Below are 24,282 nucleotides of genomic sequence, written 5' to 3'. Positions count from 1 at the left end.
AAGTTTGAAATTTCTTAAGGTCGTTCAAATCAACTTTGAAAGGGCTTTAATATGATATATCACTCAACCTTGTCCCATGATTATTTGAGATAGCTGATTTTGCCTGAAAAAAACTAAAGACCAGAATACAAAGCTCCACCCCACATTCAATGCTCGGAACAAAAAAAGAGATTTGAAAAAAAAGCAATTATAACAGTAGTTTTGACGATCATATCTCTATAAATATCCTGTTCTCTTTGGTTTCATAAACTGAACTTAAATCAATTTGAAATGTTTTCTGATTTAAAAAGCATCATACTTTTTTAAAAAGATAACAATTAACATCCTAAGCTAAGAAAACTTATTGAGCAGTCGTTATATGAGGAATAACATCGCAGTACTACAACATGGGGTTGAAATTTCATTTGAAATGTATTTTTTTTATTGTTGAAAAATCGTAGAAAACCTTGAAAAAATTGCGTCAAATTGAAGTTTTTAAGAACATTTTTGAAAACCGCAACAAGATCTCATCTCTAATTAGAAATGCTTTGAGCAGTCATATTATTTGAACAAATTTAAAATAAGTTGGATTGTCTGAGCAATATCTCTCTACAGAGTTGAGAACGTCTTTTTTTGTGAGTTTCAATAAGTTTGTATCAAATATCGAAAACGAGAATAAAATGAGCAGTCACAATTTAGCGTCCCATATAAAACTCTTTGGTGTTGAAAACTAACATCTCCCCTTTTAAGAACTGAAAATTTCAAACTTGGTGTTTTAAATCTAATTTTCTGAAAATTATCGCGGAACCTAAAAGGATTTGGAAGTCACACTTCGAGACAAAATGTGTAATTTCTGACAGTACTATGAAAGCTCACAAAACACACTTAGATAGACAAAGGGATAGTCGTACTATTACACTACGCTTGCTCAAGCTTGATATTGCAGCGAGTATTATCTGGATTCTAGAAACTATTTACCTTAAAGTGTGCCTTTCTCAGTGACTAGTCGCTCTTTTCACGTTTCGTTTTCTCAAATTGTTTTGCGTTCATAAAAACATGGCCGAATTAGACCTTTCGAAAAACGCTGTCTCAAACTTATTTCAGAAATCCCGATCGAGTTAAAGATTTATTGACTTCCCTTATCAATCGCATTGAACAACAAGATAATACTAATAGTTATTTAAAATCAAAAAACAACCATTTGCTATCGGAAAACTCCCTAATTAAAGACAAGGTACTTAAACTTGAGCGACATTTCTCGAAGTTATTTTAAAATTTTTCTTGGATTACAAACCGACGGAGACCCGTTAGCTGATGTTTTGGGTATTATAAGAAATATGCTGAGAGTGAGTATCAACCAAGGAGTAGTGAGTACCTTCCTAGCAGAAGTCAGGTAAAACCATCCATAATTAAATTCCTGTATCACCATCAAAAGGAAATGGTTTGGCGAAACAGGAAGAAAGTCATGAAGCATGATAAAACCAAGCGTGTGTACATGGTGGAGCGGCTTGCTGAGTGGGATCGTGATGTTGTAAACTACGCAAGGGACCAAAAACCGCTGGTAACAGCCATCAGTGAAAATTGGTGATAGCTGGGTTCAAGTTGATTCTAAAAATGATGTGGATAAAGTAAGTAACCGGCATAGTTCAAAGGAATATGATAAAAGTGCAAGGGGATCGACCAATTTTGTTCCGATTCGGCGCAATGATAGCAAATATTCTACTGGTGCATTGGATTTCAATAAGGAAACTAATGTATTGGAACCGCAAACATTAGGTAACGTTTAACGTTAGAAAGGGAGTACCAAAAAAGAAAAACGCTGATGAAAAGTTGGATAAAATCTGCGCTTTTCTGGAGACTGTGATATCAACAAGTTTATCTCTGCCTTCAAAAAGCAACAAACTGCAAACGTTGCAGATTATCTCTCGGATGAGGAAACTGGCGTGAAAACTTCAAATTAAAACAATTTATTGGTTCATTTATTATGGTAGACCTTTTGGGGAGGGAAAAAGGTGGAACACTTAAGAAAAATTATCTCTTATTTCTCGATATACAATCACTTAGATGCCATCATGATCTATTGAAAGTGGAATTAGACAGACTAAAAAACGCTCCAGTATTGATAGCTTTATGTGAAACATGGCTAACTGATAATGATACAACAGGACTTTACAGCATAGGTGGTTATCAGACAAACATTACCAAAAACAGTTTTGGTAAAAAGGGAGGGGGTATTGCTTGCTTTGTTAAGAATGGTTTAACGGCTTTTTCAAAAAGCTTTGATAATGATATTGAAAATCTATGACAACTGATGAAAATGATCATTCGAAAAAGCACTTGTGTATTATACAAACCACCATCAATGAATCAGGATACTTGTTTGTTGAATTTGAATTCCTTACTTCATGATGTATCTGAGATCAAAGAAAAAATCATGTTGTGGTGATCTTAATGTTGATATCTTGGTAAATTCATCTTTTTTAGTTGACGGTTTGAAGATGTTGAACGAAGAACCCACTAGAGAAACCCCATAGCTCATCATGTATCGATCATGTTTCTGCAAATATGCATCACGAGGTATCAACATTGAAATGCACTATCAGTGATCACTACGCCCTGCTGGTTATTACTGATCTAGAAAGGCATTTGGAAGCCAATACTCCTAGAAAATACCGAGATTTCAAATGTTTAATGAATGAGACTACGGCATATAAACTGCTTTTTCTACTCAATCATCGCTTATGAAAAGCTTTTGAAAACCTGGGTACTTTTTCTCTAGAAATAATTGCTAGAATATTAGATTTCTGTAACATTTATTGTCCTGACAAAACTGTCACACGGAACAGAAAATCGCAGTCCTGGGAAACTCTCGATTTGAAAAAACAATTTAGGAAACGAGATAAACTTCATTTGTTTCTAATTAACAATTCAACCGAAGAGAAAAAAAACTAACCAAAAAACTGTGTAAATTAGTCAATCGGTTTATGCCTAATACCAAGAGAAACTACTATGATAGAAAAAAAAACTTGCAAGGCGATGCAAAAAGTCTTTTCAACGCTTTTAAGCATTTTTTCGGATAAACTTTTTCGGTTGATAGTGACATTGTTGATGATTTCAACAACTTTTTTTGCGCAAGTCGGTCAAAGCCTTGTATAAGATATACCTTGTAATTTTACTTCTGTAGACGTAGAAGCAAAAGAAAAACCTTTTTTTATCCCATTGATGATTCAGAAGTTTCTATTGCTATAGAAAAACTGAAAAACAAAACGTCCGACGGTCATGATGACATCAATAATAGGATGGTCAAGTTTTGTGCAACAATAATATTGCCATTATTAATCTTTTTGCTTCAACCAATGCTTTATTGCTGGCGTTTTTCCAAACAGTTGTAAAATTGCAAAAGTACTACCATTTGATAAAACGGGAAAACAGACAGCCAAACAGTTTTCGACCCATAAGTTTGCTCAGTACTTTCAGCAAAATTTTGAAAAAATAATACACATTCGCATGATTCACTTTATATCAGAATACAGGCTTTTGGTGCCTGAACAGTTTGGGTTCCGGCGCAGATATTCTTGTGAGCATGCAATGACTTCTGCAATCGAAATAATTAGTCACTGCGTAGATTTAAAAAAAAATGGAATAGAGGGTTTTGTAGATCTTAAAAAGGCATTTGACACAATTGATCACTCCATTTTACTAACCAAATTAGATCTCTATGGGTTCCGCGGTATAACAAACACTTTTCTGCAGCCTGATTTAACCAATCGTAAACAGCATGTATCGTCTTGTGGAAAAACTCTAGATTAAAGAGTATTACATTGGGAGTTCCCCCAGGATCTGTCTTAGGTCTACTGCTGTTTTTACTCTATATTAACGACAGGCCTAAGAAAGTAACGAAAAGCTCAATTTGTCTGTTTGCTGATTATACAACGATTCTTACTTAGAGCAAAAATAATTCGATAGATAAAAATTTTAATCAGGACCTTAAATCGATTGAAAATTGGTGGACAAATAATAGACTAAACATCAATATTGATAAAAACGCAAGTATCCAAATTCGGAAGGAGATGAAAAGGATCTGAAAAATATTTGGGGAATCAGACACTTAATGTTGTGAACTACTTTGAGTATCTTGGGGTTGTGGTAGATAATAAGCTCTGTTTTAAGCAACACATAGATCATGTTTGTAAAAAGATAGCTAAATTTGATGGAATTCTTTATAAAGCAAGCAATGTTTTTTCTAGGACATTTCTTAGCTTTTATCAAGTTTATGCAAAACCTTCAATGTCATACGGCATCTTAGTTTATGAATGTGCGTCCAAGAAAAATTCTTTTAAAGCAAAAAAGAATTCTTAGGAGAAATTTTCTTCAGCACAAATTTGATCACATTACGGAAAAGTTTTCAGAATATAACACTGATACCGTTTTTGACTTGTTTCGAAACACTGTTTTTAAAAAAGTTATTTATCAAATACTTGGCAAATTGCCTTTAAAGTTTTTGGATTTTAATCAACTTCAAAATCTGTTAGATCTAACTGCTAATTACAATCGGTTAGCGTCAAAGTGCTCAAGTTTTACAATTTTTTTCGGCTAATAGTGTTTTTAGAGAACTTGAAAGATATGTCAAAATCTCAATTGAGCTCATATTTTCAAAACACTAAACGTCGTCACAGATAATTTTGAACTCCTTCACTTGATATTTGACAGATGATCTAACTCCTTTTTCGTTCTCCTCAAATTAATCTGTAAAAGTGTACCTTATGGGACGTATCCTCGAGGGGCCCTAGGGCCCGTCAGCTTGATCCCTATGAGTATCTTATGACTGATGCTTGTTAGTTATATGTGCTCACTAAATAATTCAAACTTAAATATCCAGTGCAGTTTACCCTCGTATTGACATTTTAAACGTCAGTATATTGACAAGTGTCAAAAAAATGCCAATTTCACTTTTTATATACTCGATTGCATACTTTGTCTGCTTTACATTGTTTGCCCCTTTTGTTGAAAAAAAAACATGAAAAAAGGATAGCCAGTTACTGTGCAAATAGCACAATGTTCCCACCGTAGTCTTGAAAAATCGTGTTTTTTTTTCTTTGAAGCCTGATAGTAAGATCTGAACACAAAAAGAAAATTAGATTTATCTGACAAACAGAGTCGAATAGGAAGATAAGAAAACAGTTTCTGCAGAAAATTGTCTAGAAAAACAAAACAAATGAAAAGAATTTAGGAAGTGATCTACTTTTTTACAGATTTTTTTTTGAATTTTTTTATTCCAAAAATGGCACTAAAAAATTCAAAAGGTAACTTTAATCGAGTAAGCATAATTTGGCTAATGCAATCCTGCAAAATTTATTTTGACAAATCTTTTTAGATCGAAATTAGACCAAAAATCAAAAAATTTCAACTGGTTTTTCTCGACAAGGTAAAAATTTTGTGATAAAAGTTAAGGTCGTTCGAATCACGACTGAAAGAGCTTTGGTATGATATATCACTCGACCAACTCCAATTGCTTTTGTAGAACCTGATTTTGCGTAAAAAACTAAACACTGAGGCAAAGCTGTGCTTTGTAAACACTAGCAACGAAAATGCAAAAAGGAGCTCTAAACAGGCAAAACAAAGTTTAAAAAAAATCAATTCCTTGGAAAAAAATTATGAGATTAAGAATATCACGTTCCGGCATCTTCTCCACGACCGCTGGTAATTTTACTAACACTAGCCTCCAATAAAGCAGCTACATTTTCTCTCTAAGTGCCAATGATACGCAGCAAACTCGACTAAAAAAAATTATTTCAGTGTTCCGGATTTGAATATCCGACTTGTTGATTGAGAGGCTCACGTCCTTGCATCTGCGCCACGGTCGCTTAAAGTAAACTAGTGGCCCAGCTGATGATAGCGAAATGTGTAGTTCTCAAAGTTTCAATAAATAGTGATTTCTCTGCTCAAATAGGGGACTAGCCGCTTATTTTAAGGAGAAAACTACTACTCGCTCTTTCAATTGAAATCTTTGAAGCAGATTTGCTTGCACCGTTTTCAAAAACCTGAAATTGACTCTTCCTAAATTCAGAAAACTTTCTCTTCTAAAGGCAGAGGAAGAATTTTGTACAGGAAAGCCGTCCATCACCTGATTCTGTAGTTTGAACCCTTGATAACAGATTCAGCTAGTTTTCGAGAAAAGTGATTAATTCAAAAAAGAGGTTTTGCCGAAGTCCATATCAGCTTTTTAACAAATAAATAGATTGAAACAGATTGCGCAGGGAAAATCAAATGTTAGTTTTAATGAACTATCCACCTCAGAATCATCAGGTTACTTTTTGAAAATCTTGGACATTATCTAAGGCTATATTTTTTCTCAAAATGCAGGACAAAGCCGCTTGCGCAGGAGAGATTCGCATAATCTGTTTTTCTTTCGCTTAAACTCATAATCTCCAATTTGCCAGGGTAGTTTTTGAGAAAATTCAAGTTTAAAAACAATTAACAGAATGTCCAAAAATGGGCTTGTATCAGGCCATACCTTTGTTCCAACGGACTTAAGGAATAGTCGCTTGAGAAGGCGAGATCCCTTTAATTGGTTCTTTTGATTGAAACCCTAATCTCATATGCATTTAATATTTGGGAAAATGAAAAAATTCAAAAAACAAACAGGTCAAAAATCACTTTACTGAGTTTCGAATGCCGTCGAAAGTGGGGTAAAATGAAAAGGGACTAGTGAGAAATATGTAAGCACATAAAAAAGCAGCCGGTGTTTCCATTGATATTTTTAATGAAAATTGGAAGAGTAGTTTTTTCTGAGAAAAATTGAAATTTCTGCGAAAAGTTCAAAAAATTTTCTAAGCGTCGCAAAAAAACAAAACCGATACATTTTTATAATACCTGTCACACAATAACACAATAACTGACACTAGCTAAAAATAAAGCAGCAACATATACTTTTAAATTTTTATGCTTAAATAGGCTTGGAATTGAAATATACCAAAAATGCCACCAATTAGCTAAAAAAATTCTTCGTAATAATACACTATGCTTCGAATGAGTAAACACACCCAAATACAAAGTTCCCGCATTTTTCAAATGATGAAACAAAAACTTCATTTTAAATGGCAGTTTGGCTTAGCAGTTACGAGTTTCAGAACTCTTGTTTAAGCGGATCGTTCAATCTTACAATTTAGACAATATTTTAATTGAAAACAATAACACCCAAACTTGAACTCAATAAACGAATCAATAAGCTGCCGAAAACAGTGTCTAATTTCCAAAGCTTGCAATTAACTCAGATATTAGTCTAAAACGGTGTCTCAGTAATTTGCTGTTTGGGATTGTGTTAGTTGACGCAGTCTACTTGGCATTCGAGTTGGGCCCTCTTTTCTTTCCGGGTCCGACGACAACGTTGATGAACCTCTTGGTGTACTGCTGTCGCCTTTTGGCTCTTCCCGAGAGCTTCTTTCTCTTGTCTTCGCTCTTCTCAACCTAAACAACCAACGAAAATTTCTTTGCTCTTTAAGACTCAAAACTTTTCTTTCGTTATTTCTGCTAACCTTTGGTGTTTGGTTTCGAACTTTTCCAGCACGAGCCAAAGATCCGTGTACCTTTCCTGAAAAAAAAATTGACTGCTTGAATTGAATCGTTCCAAAGTACACCAAAACATCATCAATATTTCAAAATGGGTAGACTAATTATAAGTGAAAGAATTATATCTTTTGTGATGGCTTTGTTTGATATCATCAAAAATATGCACATTAGTTTGACGCTGTTATTGATCAATTCCATATACCTCCAGGAAGTCTGGCAAGCAGTTCCACAGTGCAGTTCTCGCTCAACTGATCTGCACTCTCTAGTGGGACTCCTCCAATTGAGAGGTAGTTAGTCTGCTCATCCAGACCCACTGCCATGTTCACAGCAGCCACGGAAAAGTCAGTGACCTCGGTCACCTGGTTGGAGCCATCGAGTTGTCGCACGAAAATCTGCATCTTCAAATGAAGTCAAAAAGCGATCTGAAAATGTTTCATTTATTTCATTTTTAGAGTACTTCCTCATTAATTGTCATCAAAATTTTAGAAACTGATTTCGAACAGCCTAATAAATTGTACTCTTTCCACACGCTTCTCCACTATATGTCCACAATCATCTCATATTTAAAAAGAAACCGAGCTGAAATGTTAATTCAACCTCAAAAACTACGGAATACGTCACATCAATTTAAGACTATTAAAGAATTGACCATTCCACAAATTCTCGGTTGCATGTGTCGAACAACAGTTTCACTCGGCTTGCACTGTTCTCATCTTGTCTCGTGTCGTTGTCTATGACTTTCCGATGTGTTCGTTCACGACAGAGAGGGCCTCCGACTCCTCTCCGAAGTCGATAATGACGGCGCAAGAACATTTGACCACCTTCCTGGCGTTTCCTGTCTCGTCGTACTTGCACTGGCCAACCCACTGGCCTAGGGTCATGTTACTGTCTACCTGCAAAAGGTAAGATGGAATAATCTACAGTCATGGCTCAACTGAACCATTGTAGGAGCACACATTTAAAATGCAGTTCAAATCCATGAATACCTGATTATAACTAAATAACTGACTCTTGCATCTTTTAAACTATTTTGTCCACTATTAGATCAAAAGAGAGCAATAATTAATGCAAAAAGCGGCTAAAAAATAGCTCCAAAATTTGAATCAAAAATCGGTTTTAATCAGACTAGAAAGCTTGCTAAGACTATTTCTCTGCATACATTGTATAACGATACGATGATTTATACGATGACGATACGTATAGTTTTAGCCATGATGTAATCAAAATTGATGCCATCAGGCTTAAAAATAACTTTTTGCATTTGCTAGTTCAATTAATAATCTTCTCAGTAAATTTAAATAAAACAAGAGGACGAATGAACTATCACTAGCAAGTGTAATGAATTATTATTATTTATACGATGATGATACGTATTGTTTTAACCATGATAGAATCGAACTTATGTCATCAGGCTTAAAAATAACTTTCTGCAACTCAATCAAAAATCTTCATAATAATAACTGCATGTTACTTAATCAAATAGAAAGTTTACCATTATGACAGTTTTCATAGCATTACAACGTTGAACAAAGCATTATGAGGTTGAATTAGGTTTCGAAATTCAAATGGGGGGGTGGAAAAGAGCCAAGGAAAATATATAACACTTTCATTCGGTGAAAACATGAAAACACTAGCTGCACAGATCTTTATAGGAAGGCTTCTGATTGATTATCGACATCACTTGTGACAGTTTTTAGTTCCACTAGGAGAGAGTTAAATACAATCACCTCAAAGATCTAATCTATCGGAAATACCTGTCCAATTAGATTACGCTAAATAGTTTGGATGTTTTAGCTGTCATGTGACCGACAGACAGGTCAAGAATTGGCGGTTAAACATTACGGGTTGTTAACATAGTTGATATATCGCATCCTGGTAAAAAAATAATTCTAGCATTAAGAATCCTATGAAATGAAATGATGCCCGTTTGACGAACTTTTGATCTGAGTTAAATCGGGAAGTTGTGTAAAATCGAACAAATCTGGGGAGCGGTGGTGAAGTGGTTACGTCTCCGCCTCTCTATCGAAAGGTCGGATGTTCGAGGCCCACCATGATCCGTGCTCGTTGCTTGAGGGTGAAGCAACATTACCCAGCCCAGAAAAATAACCAAAAAATTAGCAATCCACCGCTTCTTGGCCAACGCTTTTTGCACTAAATCTCAAATAAATACCAGACTGCAATGAACGTGCTTCAATGTCTACTCGGAACGGGTTCAGTTGAGATTTTAGTATGGATTTTACCTTGAGGAGGGGAATTGAATGGAGAGTGCAGAGTGCCTCTACCAGTCTGGAATACTGTGGCTCATCGCAGTCTTTGGCCAGGATGCACATGTGGGCAGCCCTCTTGTCCAGGTACTTCACCACCTCCCTCAGGCCCTTCTTCACTCCATTCTGGTACTTGGCTTTCTTAAGCACCTGAGGCAGCGCTTCTTCCAAGGTCATTGCGGAGGCCATATTTGAATGTCACACAAGATCTGAAAGCGCAAAACAACAATTGTTCACTTGATAACTAACTCTGCTAGAAAAATTTAGTTTACATAAAAGTTTTATGTGGCTGAAAAATATCTTTGAGCAACAACAGGGAATCTTCAGAAGCAATTTTTCTTAAGACCAAGTGCCAATATTAGCTATCGCAATTATCTGCTTTGTGATTCTCAATGCCACGTCGAGAATGGGTATTTTGTTCACCACAGAAAGGTACTTGAAATCCGGCGTTTTTTCCACCCTTAATCACGCAACCATTCACAATATTTGTGAAAAGTACAGTGAGGTATTGTTCTGAATCTAATTCAGCCAAAATTTGAACTTGAAAAATCTTTTGTAATTGACACTTTCAAAAAACTAATCCAATAAAAAAACTGTCAAAATGTGGCAAATTTTTTCAAACTTTGCTTGGAATTCGGAAAATTAAACTCCCTTTTAGAAACGATTTCTTTTTTTTTGCGCGATTTCACTGTTTTATTGGAGAGCATAATTTGTCTTCCCTTTAGTAAATTAAAATGATTTTAAATTTAAAACAAATCAAGTCAAACCACGAAAAATCATTTTTGAGCGTGAAAAACTTCTAAGGCAAGGCCTTTTGCTAGAAAAACACGACCTGAATACGTGATCAATCACTTCGTTCATAAAACCGTAATCGGATAGAAAGATAAAACGCTGCAAAACGCTGAATTTTACATGAATATACACATTTTGCGTCAATTTTGTACAATAAATTTACATAATTTAGTCAAATTTAACATGAGCAATGTAGGTTAATTATATACGCTAGAACAGAAGCGGATTTAGGAAGTGGGAGGGGGGCTCAGGGATTTGAACCCCTGTAGACCCAAAGTTTCCCCCTTAGTATTTTTTGAGATATCCATTTTTGGCTGACGGACATAAAAACTTTTTCTTAAGGGGCCAATTTTTACTAACTTTGAGGGGGAAGATCGCGCCGAAAAAAAACGGGATATTTTAGTCAAAATTTCAAAAAAGTGCCTAAAAACGCCTTTTTTGGCCTATTTTTTTCAAAATTCTGCCTACGGTGTAGAAAATTTGGCCAAAACGGTCTTCTTAGTGTTTTAAGAGAGTTCGGAAAATCAATTTGGTCAACCTAAAAAAAGGTAAGAAAAATTTTCGACAATTTCTTTAAAATCCTAGATCCGCTCCAATGCTAGAAGCTAGTACACTTAAAGACGCCATTCTATTTTTCACAAAATCAAGCTGTTGCGTTACTTGTAGCAGCTGTAGCTGCTGCGTTTGTCTTCTTCGCTATTGGTGTGGGAACGGGTAATCCCAACAAGACACTGATTTCATTTCTCGTTTCCCTCGCTTTTTTCGTGTCTTCGCTCCCCCATTCGAAATCCGAGAGTAAGGTCTGAATTCTCTCCTGGTCCTCATCAGATAATTCCATAGTCAGTTCTGGACAAATCAGAATGTTTTCGAACAACTGACTGGCCGCATGTTTTCGCAGTCTCGGATATTGGTGTCCCAAAAACACTAAAAGTTTTTTCAGGCAAGTTCTATGAATTTTTGAGTTCGAAGACAGCAACAGTGCTGAAAAGAGGTTCACTAGGAACACTAGTTTGTAGTAAGCAGGACAGTTTCTCGTCTCAGCGTCGAGATACGACACTAGCCTTTCGCCGAAATCAGAATCTTCCGCGTGCACGGCGTCGAAGATTCCGGACTGAAGCAGCAATGCAGTTCCTTCCAAGAAAGGGGTTATGATTCGATCGTTGCCACGATTATCTTCAAACACCTGCAGATACGCGTTCAGGAACAGGGAACACTTTTCGGGATCATTTGAAATCATTTGAGCATAAGAGTTAAAAGCAGCAAGCGTTTCACGACAAAAACTTTCAGTCAGACCTCCTATGCACGAAGTAAGACCAATTAGGATATGGTACGTATAAGTGTTTAAATGCAACATGGGGTATACGAATCGTAGCATTTTGATCGAGCAGTAGTTTTCTCGCTCTTCTTCAGGCAAAGAAGCAAACTCTCCAACAATTTCTTCCAACTTCGAGCCTTCTTTGAAGTGGAGCAATAATTTGTGACTGTACAGAACTGTCAAGCAAGAGAGGCATTGCTCTCTGACCGAATCAATTCGGGACGATATTTGGGTCATTACAAGGCACAAACATTTGTTGATCTTTTCACTCGGAAGGAATTGCTGGCAGTCACTTTTCGCAACTGCGACTAAGCAAGATGCGAAATTGAGCATTGCAGCTTCTCGAGTTTTAGCTCCTATATTTCCACGTTCATTGACGCTGTAATCTTGCATTCCGAAATATATTGCGTCAAAAATGGTTTGAAGCATTTGTTCAACGCAAGGGTCTTTTGATTCACATTTCAACGTAAACAGGTACGTTAAAGAATTGAGAGCATTAACCCGTGCTGCCGCATAGACTGAGGTGGCCAGCGTAGTCTCGATCAATTTCAGGAAATTACTAATTACTGTTGCCAAATAATCTGGTGTGAAAACACAGTTCGGCAAATGTCCAGCAAGCAACGTAAATCCAGCCCTCTCAGAACCGTCGTTACATTCCAAACCTTCCAGCAGTAGTTTAGATATTTCTGACTTACAAGCTGGGAATCTCGAGACAAATTGCAACATTGCATTTGCGCCTGCAGATTGAACTTCTTCCTTTTTGTGTTTGACACAAGATATCAAAAAATTTAATAATGTTGATTGCAAGTCTTGATTCTCACTGTCAAAAAAATTAGTTTCACATACTTTTGAAATGAATCCGCATACGACAGGTTTGATTGTTTCGCCTCCGAGGCCTTTCAAAAAGTTGTTTTTCTCTAAAGTTGGAATCAAGCCGTTCATTTTTGCACGCAAACCATCGCTGACAATTTCCTTTGCCGAAAATCCCAATGAGTATAAGCTAAGTAAAACGCTTGCTGTGGATTTGATGGATCCATAGCGGAAATGCAATTCATTTCTCGTCATGTTTTTGACCAATGTTGGAAAAATTGAGTCCAGTATATACTTCGAATTTACAGAACAAAGTCCAGCAAGGGCGTCCGCTGCCAGAATGCGGATCCCTTCGTCCCAATGATTGACTCTTTTCTGCGCTACGTGATCAATAATACTCCTCTCGTAATTGCTGAATTTCGCAATTTCTACTGACAGTTTAACATAGCAATCTGATCTTCGTCCTACTGAATTATAATCAGCCAGGGTGAGAATCTCAATTCCGTAAGGTAGTTTACCATGTCTGCCGACGTTTTCTTGAAATGCTGCCGATGCTGCTCGCCGACAATTTACCTCTCTATCGAACAGAATGACCAGAACCAAGTCGGAAGCAATCTTTTCGACAAACGGCAACATAACCGACTTGCTAAAAGTTCTCGGCAACGCCCATGCTACGAAACAAGCAGCATCTCTGACTCCAGATCCAACACTAAGGAACCCTCGCTGCACTTCGTATTGCAGGCTTTTGCCAACAACTGGAACTAACTCGGGAAGTCGCTCAGGTAAAATCAATCCTCGGCGTGCCAGCTCGGCCAAGGCGAGACAACTGCCGTTCCAAGTGTGCTCGCTTTCGTTGTTGTCAAAATTTCCTAAAACGGTGTCTATGATGTCATTGGCGAGATCCAGAGGCAATCTAAAAACAATAAACAATCTTACAAGATAAGCTAAATTTCCATTAATGTTGGAAATACAAGAGTCAGTTTACTCTAAGATTCTAAATTATGTTGTTAAAAATTGGTAACGATTATGTCTCAAAATATATTTCGGCAGCTAAATATTTCGCTTAGGATGCAAAATTTAATTGAATTTTCAATTTTAACCGTGCAGTTATTCTTCCGATACTTTTTGCCGCACTCCATCTCACAGTAGTATCGGGATCCCTCAGAAACGCACTCAGCAGATCATTTAGAACCATCTCAACTTCATCAGCGATCTCCTCGTCACAATCAACATCCACTTCTTCGCTGGTCGTAGACTCCTCGCTATTCGGAACCACGTGATCACCCGAGCCATCCTTTTCTATTTTGTTTTCTAAACTACCACTACTTATCCCACCAGATACTGTTCCAGGTGTCAAAGAATTGACGTTGAGTGACCTCGCTCCCTTTTTGTATCTCCACGTGACAACTTTTGTCTTCATGTGAACCAGTCCTAATCTGTGAAACAATTTGCAGCATCCTTTTCTGTATAGAACATTTTTGTCATTGTGGAGATCCAAATCTTTGATGTTATGGTATAATAAGGAAGCAAATCCTACAAGTTCGTCGCGTTTGCCGTGTTTAAAAATCAATGACAAACAACGCAAAACACTTATGACCAGAAAAGTATTAGCATAAGTAGTAGTTTCAATTTCATTTTTCAGCCGGATCACTGATTGGTCCAAAAATTCTCCCAGATACTTTTTTACAATATCAGGACGGGTAGTGAATTTGGACAAGAAAAAGGCAGCTGCATCTCTTGTGGCGTCTGAAACTGCTAAATATTTGTATCCAACATCTAAGAGTTGTTTCGAAATTGATGACCCTGTACCATCAAACCTCGACATTTCGAACGGTATCAAAACTATGACTGACAACCAAATGAAAAGCATATATCTTGATTCCCAATTTTCCATGTCTTTCTCGTCTTGTTCCAGCAAAATTTCTAACGCAATAGGCAAATCTGCAACTTCATGGGGCAGTAATCTAAGCACATTTTTGTAGCCCCTAGTTTTGGTCAAATAGTACATGAAACGAAACGCGTGATGTCTCGAAACTGCGGGCAAATTTCGGTTAACGCCAACATCTAAGAGACTTTTGAAGAATTGTGGAAGCGTTCTGTCTAGTAAATGTGGTTGTTCTTGGTAGTAATCTACAATTGTGACAAATCTTTGGACCAGGTTTTCCAAAACAGTCGCATTTGTCTCTCCTTTACACAGGGTAGCAATCATGTGGTTTACTTCATCTACTTCCATGAAAGCTTCTAAGGCACAGCCCAACCCAATTGGGTTGTCGAGATCAATTTGCACAGTCATAGATAATCTGAAAAAATCAGGACACTCACAAATGTCGAAATGAAAATACGTAGGAAATCAATATCGAACGGAGCGGTGAAAATGCCACAGCACCATAATTTTTTGCAGTCAGACGAATTGCACTTCGCATTCAAAGCAACAAAGAGCAATAGATATAGCTTTAGGTTATTATAAAAAATATGTTTTGAAAGGAACACTGAGATACACGGTGATTCGAGTCCAATCTACCGGGTGAAAAGTAAGCGGATCCTAGGTTAAGCAACGAACATTTTTAGGCAAGCGGCAAATATGTTGATTAAAAAAACTGCGAAGTTAAATGAACATAAATGCGCGCATTATGTTACTAAAACTAGCAACGTACTAAAACACAAGCACTTCTCATTTCTCAAAATATAACACTTATGCCATGTTTATAAAGATTTTGAACGAAAAATTGTTGGTTAAATTTCATCATAAAAACAGATCTTGGGCTGCAATCATTTCATAGACGTTAAGCAAACAAGCCCAAAGCTAAGACAAGGAGATCTGGTTGCTGCGTGAATCTGGTGGAAGCCAAAACAAAATATGATTGTTCCGACCATATTTTTAAATTTCTTTGAACTTTTAAAATCTTTATGTCAAATACGTTACGCGCTGAAAGAAACACCCAAAACTTCTTGATAGCCTAAAATTTTAACAAAAATAGTTGTTTTAACTTCCATATAACGAACGTTAATCAATTGCGTTTTCTGGTCGAAATTGAATTCAAAATCAAAAATTTTGAATATTTTCTCGACACTGAAATCTTCGCGTGAAAACAAAAAAAAAGAAAAAAACTAACATACCCGAATACAAAGTTCCTCTCCATTTTCAATGGTCGGAACAAAAAAAAAACTGAACACCCAAATACAAAGCTCCTCCGCATTTTTCAAATGGTCGGGACAACAATAACATGACATGCAAGAAAACAGAAAATATAATTGATTTTTAGACAATTCGACTCTATCCATTTCCACTTTTTTGCTAAATGAACTTACAAATATCACAACATGTTCCGACCATAATAATCAATGGAAAAAGCTGTATTGAAAGTTGACTTCAGGACCTGGGTGTAAATAGCTAACTAAATGTATAAATGACGTTGTCAATTGGCGTGAGTAGCTCTCGAAACAGCGAAACAGTTTAAAGCTCTCAAAACGGCAGAGAGATTTAGAAAGATGATTTCAAAAATATAAGCTTTATAAAGAACACGGAAAGCCTGTGATTCGAGCCCAGTCTTCCAGCTCACGGTCCCACTATGTAAAATGTGGCTCGCCCTCTTGAGTAATCACAGTCTATTCATTCAAAGCCAAGGTTTAAATAGCTAACACAATGTACATAAACACAAAACGGAGTTTCTCACTACTACTACGATACCAAACAAACAAAGCATGGCAAGCTAGCTGACAAAAATGAGATGAGAGAAGTTTAAAAAACGTCGAAAAAGACTAGCACGTATTTCGTTCGTTTGTCTCGATTTGTATATGTTCATTTCGAGGATAACATGCCAAATGAAGACAATGAATTAGTTTCGAATCAAAACTTATGCAGCGGTAACTAAGCCGACAAAATCGTGGCAAGCACCAGTTGGGCCAGATAAAACGACATCATTAAAAAATGTTGGGCTTCAAACATTTCTGCAACTCGAAAAAGTAAGTCGAAACACAAGTTTCTGCAAAAACTGATTTCACCACATCGAATGACCCAATGTGTCGTCGAAGCCAATTTATTATAAGCGGAACCTTTTACACCCAATGAAGCAAAATAGGAAACCGAATAGGATACAAACCAAATTGGCGTCAGTAAATTTCCAGCACCATTAAAAACATATTTCGATACAAGAGCGAAGCGGAGCTTCGCACCACTTCCGAAACGTCAAAAAAATGGCTAGGAAAAAAATCATTTTTTAAAATTTGTCTCGAAGTGGTTCACTTTTAAAAAAGATACTGAGAAATACAATTGCCAGTGTGAAATAAATAATGAAAAACACCATTCATCAAACGGTACTTGAGCGGACAACACTTGGGTAGACGAAAAATTACTCAAAAATGCTGTAAAAACTTTTGAGCTATAAAAATCTTGAACTCCTGTTTATCACACTCCTGTTTGTCAAGAGCACAAATGCAAAAAAAAATATTTTTGGCCTTCGAACGACAAATTTGGAGGTAAATAAACAGATAAATTACCATATAAACTATTTAAGCCAAAGAACTAAAACAATCAGCGAAAAAACAAGAAAATTAGAGTTGTTTTGAAAGAAAGAAGAAAAACTCAATTGATATGGCCATTTCAAATGAATACATGCTCAAAAACCCGTTTGCGGGCATTCCATTAGAAAAGATATGCCAAAAACAAACATACCAAAAAATTCATATTCCGATTTGATAACGGTTGCTAATATGAAGCATGTAAAACAACTGAAACTAAGCCAAGAATTGACTAAAAGCTCATAAGGCCAAAAAAACAATCAAGCCAAAAAGTTCATATTCCGATTTGATAACGTTTGCTAATAGGAAGCGTATAAAACAATTGAAATTAGGCCAAGAATTGACACAAAGCTCATATGGCCAAAAAGATACTTAAAAAAACTATTTATGCATATCGAGGCGAAGCTGAGCTTCGCACCACTTGCAATGAAAAACAAAAAAGTCGAAAATAATTTTTTAACCCTAGTTCTATCAAGCCAAGACAATAGAATGTGAAATTAGCATCGGAAGATAATATACAAGCGGTAACCAAGTCGAAAATGCCTTTTCGGAAACCCTTTAAGCCAAAAAAACAAGCCCCCTGACCCTCAAAACACACAAACAGTCAAAAAACTTTATTTGCTCGTCAAATGAAACAATTTGGGACCACTAAGTCAATATAATATAGCCCGAATTCTACTATCCCCGAAAAAGAAAAATGAGAAAAAAAAGCCGAGAAAAATGAAAAAAAAAGCCGAGAAAAAGCCGAGAGTAATAAGAAGTTTTTAAGTCCCTCTCGCCCTCAAAACACAGACACGCACACACAAACTTTTTTCGCTCGTATAAAACAACTGAAACTAAGCCAAGAATTGACAGCCCAGAATAAGCAGATATAAAATCGACTGAAACCTATCAAGCCGAAAAAAAGCAAAAAACAAAAAAGCAGAAACTATCTTTTCTTTTACGACTTTTAACATTTTCTGCGTTCCAGAGGTGAGCATAACAAATATGTTTCCGTTGAAACGACTCGAAATTTGGTCACAAAGCCGATAAAAAATAGACCGAAATTATTGGCGCAGACTAAAGCTTTAAAGCGGAAAAAAAACAGAAAAAGGAAATCATAGGAAATCAAGTGTAGTAAGCTTGCAAACAGCAGAGGTAAAACAGAACATTAAAAGCAACTGTATTTGGCAACTTTATATGGTCATAAAAACAATATGGCAACTAAGCCGACAAGACATAAGCAGGCGACAATAAGCCGAAATTGTTTTCAAAACGTTATATTTCCCCTTTGAAAAAAAAACACTTCTTAACTCAGGCGTTTTCCGTCCCAGGCGCTTTAGTTACCACCAGACCAAGTATGCCGGAGATGCAAAGAAATTTGAATTCATTACGAACTGAACCTAAATTTACCACTTCTAATTTTAATCATTCTGAGAACAACGTTACATACGGTAAAAAATAGTATCCGATGGCAATACTCTTGCTGATCACAAGGGAAAAGACTTAACAAGGATAGCCGGTTGCTGAGCAAGCAGCACAGAACGTACTGACAATAGTCTTAAAAAATAACATATATTTTTCTCAAATTAGTGTCGTCTTTTTTGCATGGTGTGATGAAAGGATTTGAGAAAGGCTAGAATTTAGGCATATTCGACAATAACAGTAAAACAGGCAAATGGGGCATTAATTTTGTCAAAAAATGACTAAGAAAAACAAAAAAAAAATCATTTAAAATTTTCAAAAAAAGTTCAAAAACTTTTTTCAATTAAATTGCAGATACTTTTTTGTATCGTCCGAAGTTTTTATTCCAGGACCGCACTGAAAAAAGCTTAAAAAATGATTTTACTAGCGTAAAACTAAAAATTCATGGCCTATCTTTCTGTAAAAATTCTGATCGCTTGCTTTACTCTCTCGAAATTGCACTAAAACTCCAATTTCTCTCGACAATGGGGCAACTTTTTGAAACATTTTTGATGTCGTTCGAATTAAAGCATTAGGTCTGAAAGCACTTTAATATGATAAAATAGCCAACAAACAGTTGGAAAAGAGATAATGAACATCAGTAAGCAGAAAAAATTACTGACTTATTTTGTTGAAAAACTTCAAGTTTTGAACTTAAAAGAAAAAATAGATACCCTTTAAGCTCTTCCATGAAAGCTTCTAAGGCACAGCCCAACCCAATTGGGTTGTCGAGATCAATTTGCACAGTCATAGATAATCTGAAAAAATCAGGACACTCACAAATGTCGAAATGAAAATACGTAGGAAATCAATATCGAACGGAGCGGTGAAAATGCCACAGCACCATAATTTTTTGCAGTCAGACGAATTGCACTTCGCATTCAAAGCAACAAAGAGCAATAGATATAGCTTTAGGTTATTATAAAAAATATGTTTTGAAAGGAACACTGAGATACACGGTGATTCGAGTCCAATCTACCGGGTGAAAAGTAAGCGGATCCTAGGTTAAGCAACGAACATTTTTAGGCAAGCGGCAAATATGTTGATTAAAAAAACTGCGAAGTTAAATGAACATAAATGCGCGCATTATGTTACTAAAACTAGCAACGTACTAAAACACAAGCACTTCTCATTTCTCAAAATATAACACTTATGCCATGTTTATAAAGATTTTGAACGAAAAATTGTTGGTTAAATTTCATCATAAAAACAGATCTTGGGCTGCAATCATTTCATAGACGTTAAGCAAACAAGCCCAAAGCTAAGACAAGGAGATCTGGTTGCTGCGTGAATCTGGTGGAAGCCAAAACAAAATATGATTGTTCCGACCATATTTTTAAATTTCTTTGAACTCTTAAAATCTTTATGTCAAATACGTTACGCGCTGAAAGAAACACCCAAAACTTCTTGATAGCCTAAAATTTTAACAAAAATAGTTGTTTTAACTTCCATATAACGAACGTTAATCAATTGCGTTTTCTGGTCGAAATTGAATTCAAAATCAAAAATTTTGAATATTTTCTCGACACTGAAATCTTCGCGTGAAAACAAAAAAAAAGAAAAAAACTAACATACCCGAATACAAAGTTCCTCTCCATTTTCAATGGTCGGAACAAAAAAAAAACTGAACACCCAAATACAAAGCTCCTCCGCATTTTTCAAATGGTCGGGACAACAATAACATGACATGCAAGAAAACAGAAAATATAATTGATTTTTAGACAATTCGACTCTATCCATTTCCACTTTTTTGCTAAATGAACTTACAAATATCACAACATGTTCCGACCATAATAATCAATGGAAAAAGCTGTATTGAAAGTTGACTTCAGGACCTGGGTGTAAATAGCTAACTAAATGTATAAATGACGTTGTCAATTGGCGTGAGTAGCTCTCGAAACAGCGAAACAGTTTAAAGCTCTCAAAACGGCAGAGAGATTTAGAAAGATGATTTCAAAAATATAAGCTTTATAAAGAACACGGAAAGCCTGTGATTCGAGCCCAGTCTTCCAGCTCACGGTCCCACTATGTAAAATGTGGCTCGCCCTCTTGAGTAATCACAGTCTATTCATTCAAAGCCAAGGTTTAAATAGCTAACACAATGTACATAAACACAAAACGGAGTTTCTCACTACTACTACGATACCAAACAAACAAAGCATGGCAAGCTAGCTGACAAAAATGAGATGAGAGAAGTTTAAAAAACGTCGAAAAAGACTAGCACGTATTTCGTTCGTTTGTCTCGATTTGTATATGTTCATTTCGAGGATAACATGCCAAATGAAGACAATGAATTAGTTTCGAATCAAAACTTATGCAGCGGTAACTAAGCCGACAAAATCGTGGCAAGCACCAGTTGGGCCAGATAAAACGACATCATTAAAAAATGTTGGGCTTCAAACATTTCTGCAACTCGAAAAAATAAGTCGAAACACAAGTTTCTGCAAAAACTGATTTCACCACATCGAATGACCCAATGTGTCGTCGAAGCCAATTTATTATAAGCGGAACCTTTTACACCCAATGAAGCAAAATAGGAAACCGAATAGGATACAAACCAAATTGGCGTCAGTAAATTTCCAGCACCATTAAAAACATATTTCGATACAAGAGCGAAGCGGAGCTTCGCACCACTTCCGAAACGTCAAAAAAATGGCTAGGAAAAAAATCATTTTTTAAAATTTGTCTCGAAGTGGTTCACTTTTAAAAAAGATACTGAGAAATACAATTGCCAGTGTGAAATAAATAATGAAAAACACCATTCATCAAACGGTACTTGAGCGGACAACACTTGGGTAGACGAAAAATTACTCAAAAATGCTGTAAAAACTTTTGAGCTATAAAAATCTTGAACTCCTGTTTATCACACTCCTGTTTGTCAAGAGCACAAATGCAAAAAAAAATATTTTTGGCCTTCGAACGACAAATTTGGAGGTAAATAAACAGATAAATTACCATATAAACTATTTAAGCCAAAGAACTAAAACAATCAGCGAAAAAACAAGAAAATTAGAGTTGTTTTGAAAGAAAGAAGAAAAACTCAATTGATATGGCCATTTCAAATGAATACATGCTCAAAAACCCGTTTGCGGGCATTCCATTAGAAAAGATATGCCAAAAACAAACATACCAAAAAATTCATATTCCGATTTGATAACGGTTGCTAATATGAAGCATGTAAAACAACTGAAACTAAGCCAAGAATTGACTAAAAGCTCATAAGGCCAAAAAAACAATCAAGCCAAAAAGTTCATATTCCGATTTGATAACGTTTGCTAATAGGAAGCGTATAAAACAATTGAAATTAGGCCAAGAATTGACACAAAGCTCATATGGCCAAAAAGATACTTAAAAAAACTATTTATGCATATCGAGGCGAAGCTGAGCTTCGCACCACTTGCAATGAAAAACAAAAAAGTCGAAAATAATTTTTTAACCCTAGTTCTATCAAGCCAAGACAATAGAATGTGAAATTAGCATCGGAAGATAATATACAAGCGGTAACCAAGTCGAAAATGCCTTTTCGGAAACCCTTTAAGCCAAAAAAACAAGCCCCCTGACCCTCAAAACACACAAACAGTCAAAAAACTTTATTTGCTCGTCAAATGAAACAATTTGGGACCACTAAGTCAATATAATATAGCCCGAATTCTACTATCCCCGAAAAAGAAAAATGAGAAAAAAAAGCCGAGAAAAATGAAAAAAAAAAAAGCCGAGAAAAAGCCGAGAGTAATAAGAAGTTTTTAAGTCCCTCTCGCCCTCAAAACACAGACACGCACACACAAACTTTTTTCGCTCGTATAAAACAACTGAAACTAAGCCAAGAATTGACAGCCCAGAATAAGCAGATATAAAATCGACTGAAACCTATCAAGCCGAAAAAAAGCAAAAAACAAAAAAGCAGAAACTATCTTTTCTTTTACGACTTTTAACATTTTCTGCGTTCCAGAGGTGAGCATAACAAATATGTTTCCGTTGAAACGACTCGAAATTTGGTCACAAAGCCGATAAAAAATAGACCGAAATTATTGGCGCAGACTAAAGCTTTAAAGCGGAAAAAAACAGAAAAAGGAAATCATAGGAAATCAAGTGTAGTAAGCTTGCAAACAGCAGAGGTAAAACAGAACATTAAAAGCAACTGTATTTGGCAACTTTATATGGTCATAAAAACAATATGGCAACTAAGCCGACAAGACATAAGCAGGCGACAATAAGCCGAAATTGTTTTCAAAACGTTATATTTCCCCTTTGAAAAAAAAACACTTCTTAACTCAGGCGTTTTCCGTCCCAGGCGCTTTAGTTACCACCAGACCAAGTATGCCGGAGATGCAAAGAAATTTGAATTCATTACGAACTGAACCTAAATTTACCACTTCTAATTTTAATCATTCTGAGAACAACGTTACATACGGTAAAAAATAGTATCCGATGGCAATACTCTTGCTGATCACAAGGGAAAAGACTTAACAAGGATAGCCGGTTGCTGAGCAAGCAGCACAGAACGTACTGACAATAGTCTTAAAAAATAACATATATTTTTCTCAAATTAGTGTCGTCTTTTTTGCATGGTGTGATGAAAGGATTTGAGAAAGGCTAGAATTTAGGCATATTCGACAATAACAGTAAAACAGGCAAATGGGGCATTAATTTTGTCAAAAAATGACTAAGAAAAACAAAAAAAAAATCATTTAAAATTTTCAAAAAAAGTTCAAAAACTTTTTTCAATTAAATTGCAGATACTTTTTTGTATCGTCCGAAGTTTTTATTCCAGGACCGCACTGAAAAAAGCTTAAAAAATGATTTTACTAGCGTAAAACTAAAAATTCATGGCCTATCTTTCTGTAAAAATTCTGATCGCTTGCTTTACTCTCTCGAAATTGCACTAAAACTCCAATTTCTCTCGACAATGGGGCAACTTTTTGAAACATTTTTGATGTCGTTCGAATTAAAGCATTAGGTCTGAAAGCACTTTAATATGATAAAATAGCCAACAAACAGTTGGAAAAGAGATAATGAACATCAGTAAGCAGAAAAAATTACTGACTTATTTTGTTGAAAAACTTCAAGTTTTGAACTTAAAAGAAAAAATAGATACCCTTTAAGCTCTTCCATGAAAGCTTCTAAGGCACAGCCCAACCCAATTGGGTTGTCGAGATCAATTTGCACAGTCATAGATAATCTGAAAAAATCAGGACACTCACAAATGTCGAAATGAAAATACGTAGGAAATCAATATCGAACGGAGCGGTGAAAATGCCACAGCACCATAATTTTTTGCAGTCAGACGAATTGCACTTCGCATTCAAAGCAACAAAGAGCAATAGATATAGCTTTAGGTTATTATAAAAAATATGTTTTGAAAGGAACACTGAGATACACGGTGATTCGAGTCCAATCTACCGGGTGAAAAGTAAGCGGATCCTAGGTTAAGCAACGAACATTTTTAGGCAAGCGGCAAATATGTTGATTAAAAAAACTGCGAAGTTAAATGAACATAAATGCGCGCATTATGTTACTAAAACTAGCAACGTACTAAAACACAAGCACTTCTCATTTCTCAAAATATAACACTTATGCCATGTTTATAAAGAT

The 24,282-nt window shown here is 35.9% G+C and overlaps 3 protein-coding genes across 3 annotated transcripts in view; all 3 read right to left on the bottom strand.

The window, feature by feature from the left end:
- Positions 1-7,170: 7,170 nt before the first annotated feature.
- LOC134845234 (ubiquitin-like FUBI-ribosomal protein eS30 fusion protein) overlaps positions 7,171-24,282 on the bottom strand; it is a 138,879-nt gene continuing 121,767 nt past the window's right edge. Inside the window, exons 2-4 of the mRNA XM_063862152.1 lie at positions 7,751-7,972; positions 7,515-7,570; positions 7,171-7,446 (exon numbers count right to left, since the gene is read on the bottom strand). Of these exons, the coding sequence (XP_063718222.1) occupies positions 7,315-7,446; positions 7,515-7,570; positions 7,751-7,946 (384 nt within the window). The 5' untranslated portion in view covers positions 7,947-7,972 and the 3' untranslated portion in view covers positions 7,171-7,314. The remainder of the gene's footprint in view (positions 7,447-7,514; positions 7,571-7,750; positions 7,973-24,282) is intronic.
- On the bottom strand, positions 8,280-10,001 carry LOC134844829 (small ribosomal subunit protein eS12-like). The gene is made up of 2 exons (XM_063861643.1): positions 9,789-10,001; positions 8,280-8,441 (listed from the first exon to the last, which is right to left on the bottom strand). Exons 1-2 carry the CDS (start codon positions 9,999-10,001, stop codon positions 8,280-8,282), a joined length of 375 nt encoding a protein of 124 aa, XP_063717713.1.
- Positions 11,034-15,025, bottom strand: LOC134844255 (tubulin-specific chaperone D-like). Its single transcript, XM_063860847.1, has 2 exons — positions 13,830-15,025; positions 11,034-13,642 (listed from the first exon to the last, which is right to left on the bottom strand). Exons 1-2 carry the CDS (start codon positions 15,020-15,022, stop codon positions 11,248-11,250), a joined length of 3,588 nt encoding a protein of 1,195 aa, XP_063716917.1. The 5' UTR covers positions 15,023-15,025; the 3' UTR covers positions 11,034-11,247.

Source organism: Symsagittifera roscoffensis, chromosome 4, assembly GCF_963678635.1.
Source record: "Symsagittifera roscoffensis chromosome 4, txSymRosc1.1, whole genome shotgun sequence".
Taxonomy (NCBI): domain Eukaryota; kingdom Metazoa; phylum Xenacoelomorpha; order Acoela; family Convolutidae; genus Symsagittifera; species Symsagittifera roscoffensis.
This window is presented reverse-complemented; position numbering and strand designations above follow the sequence as displayed.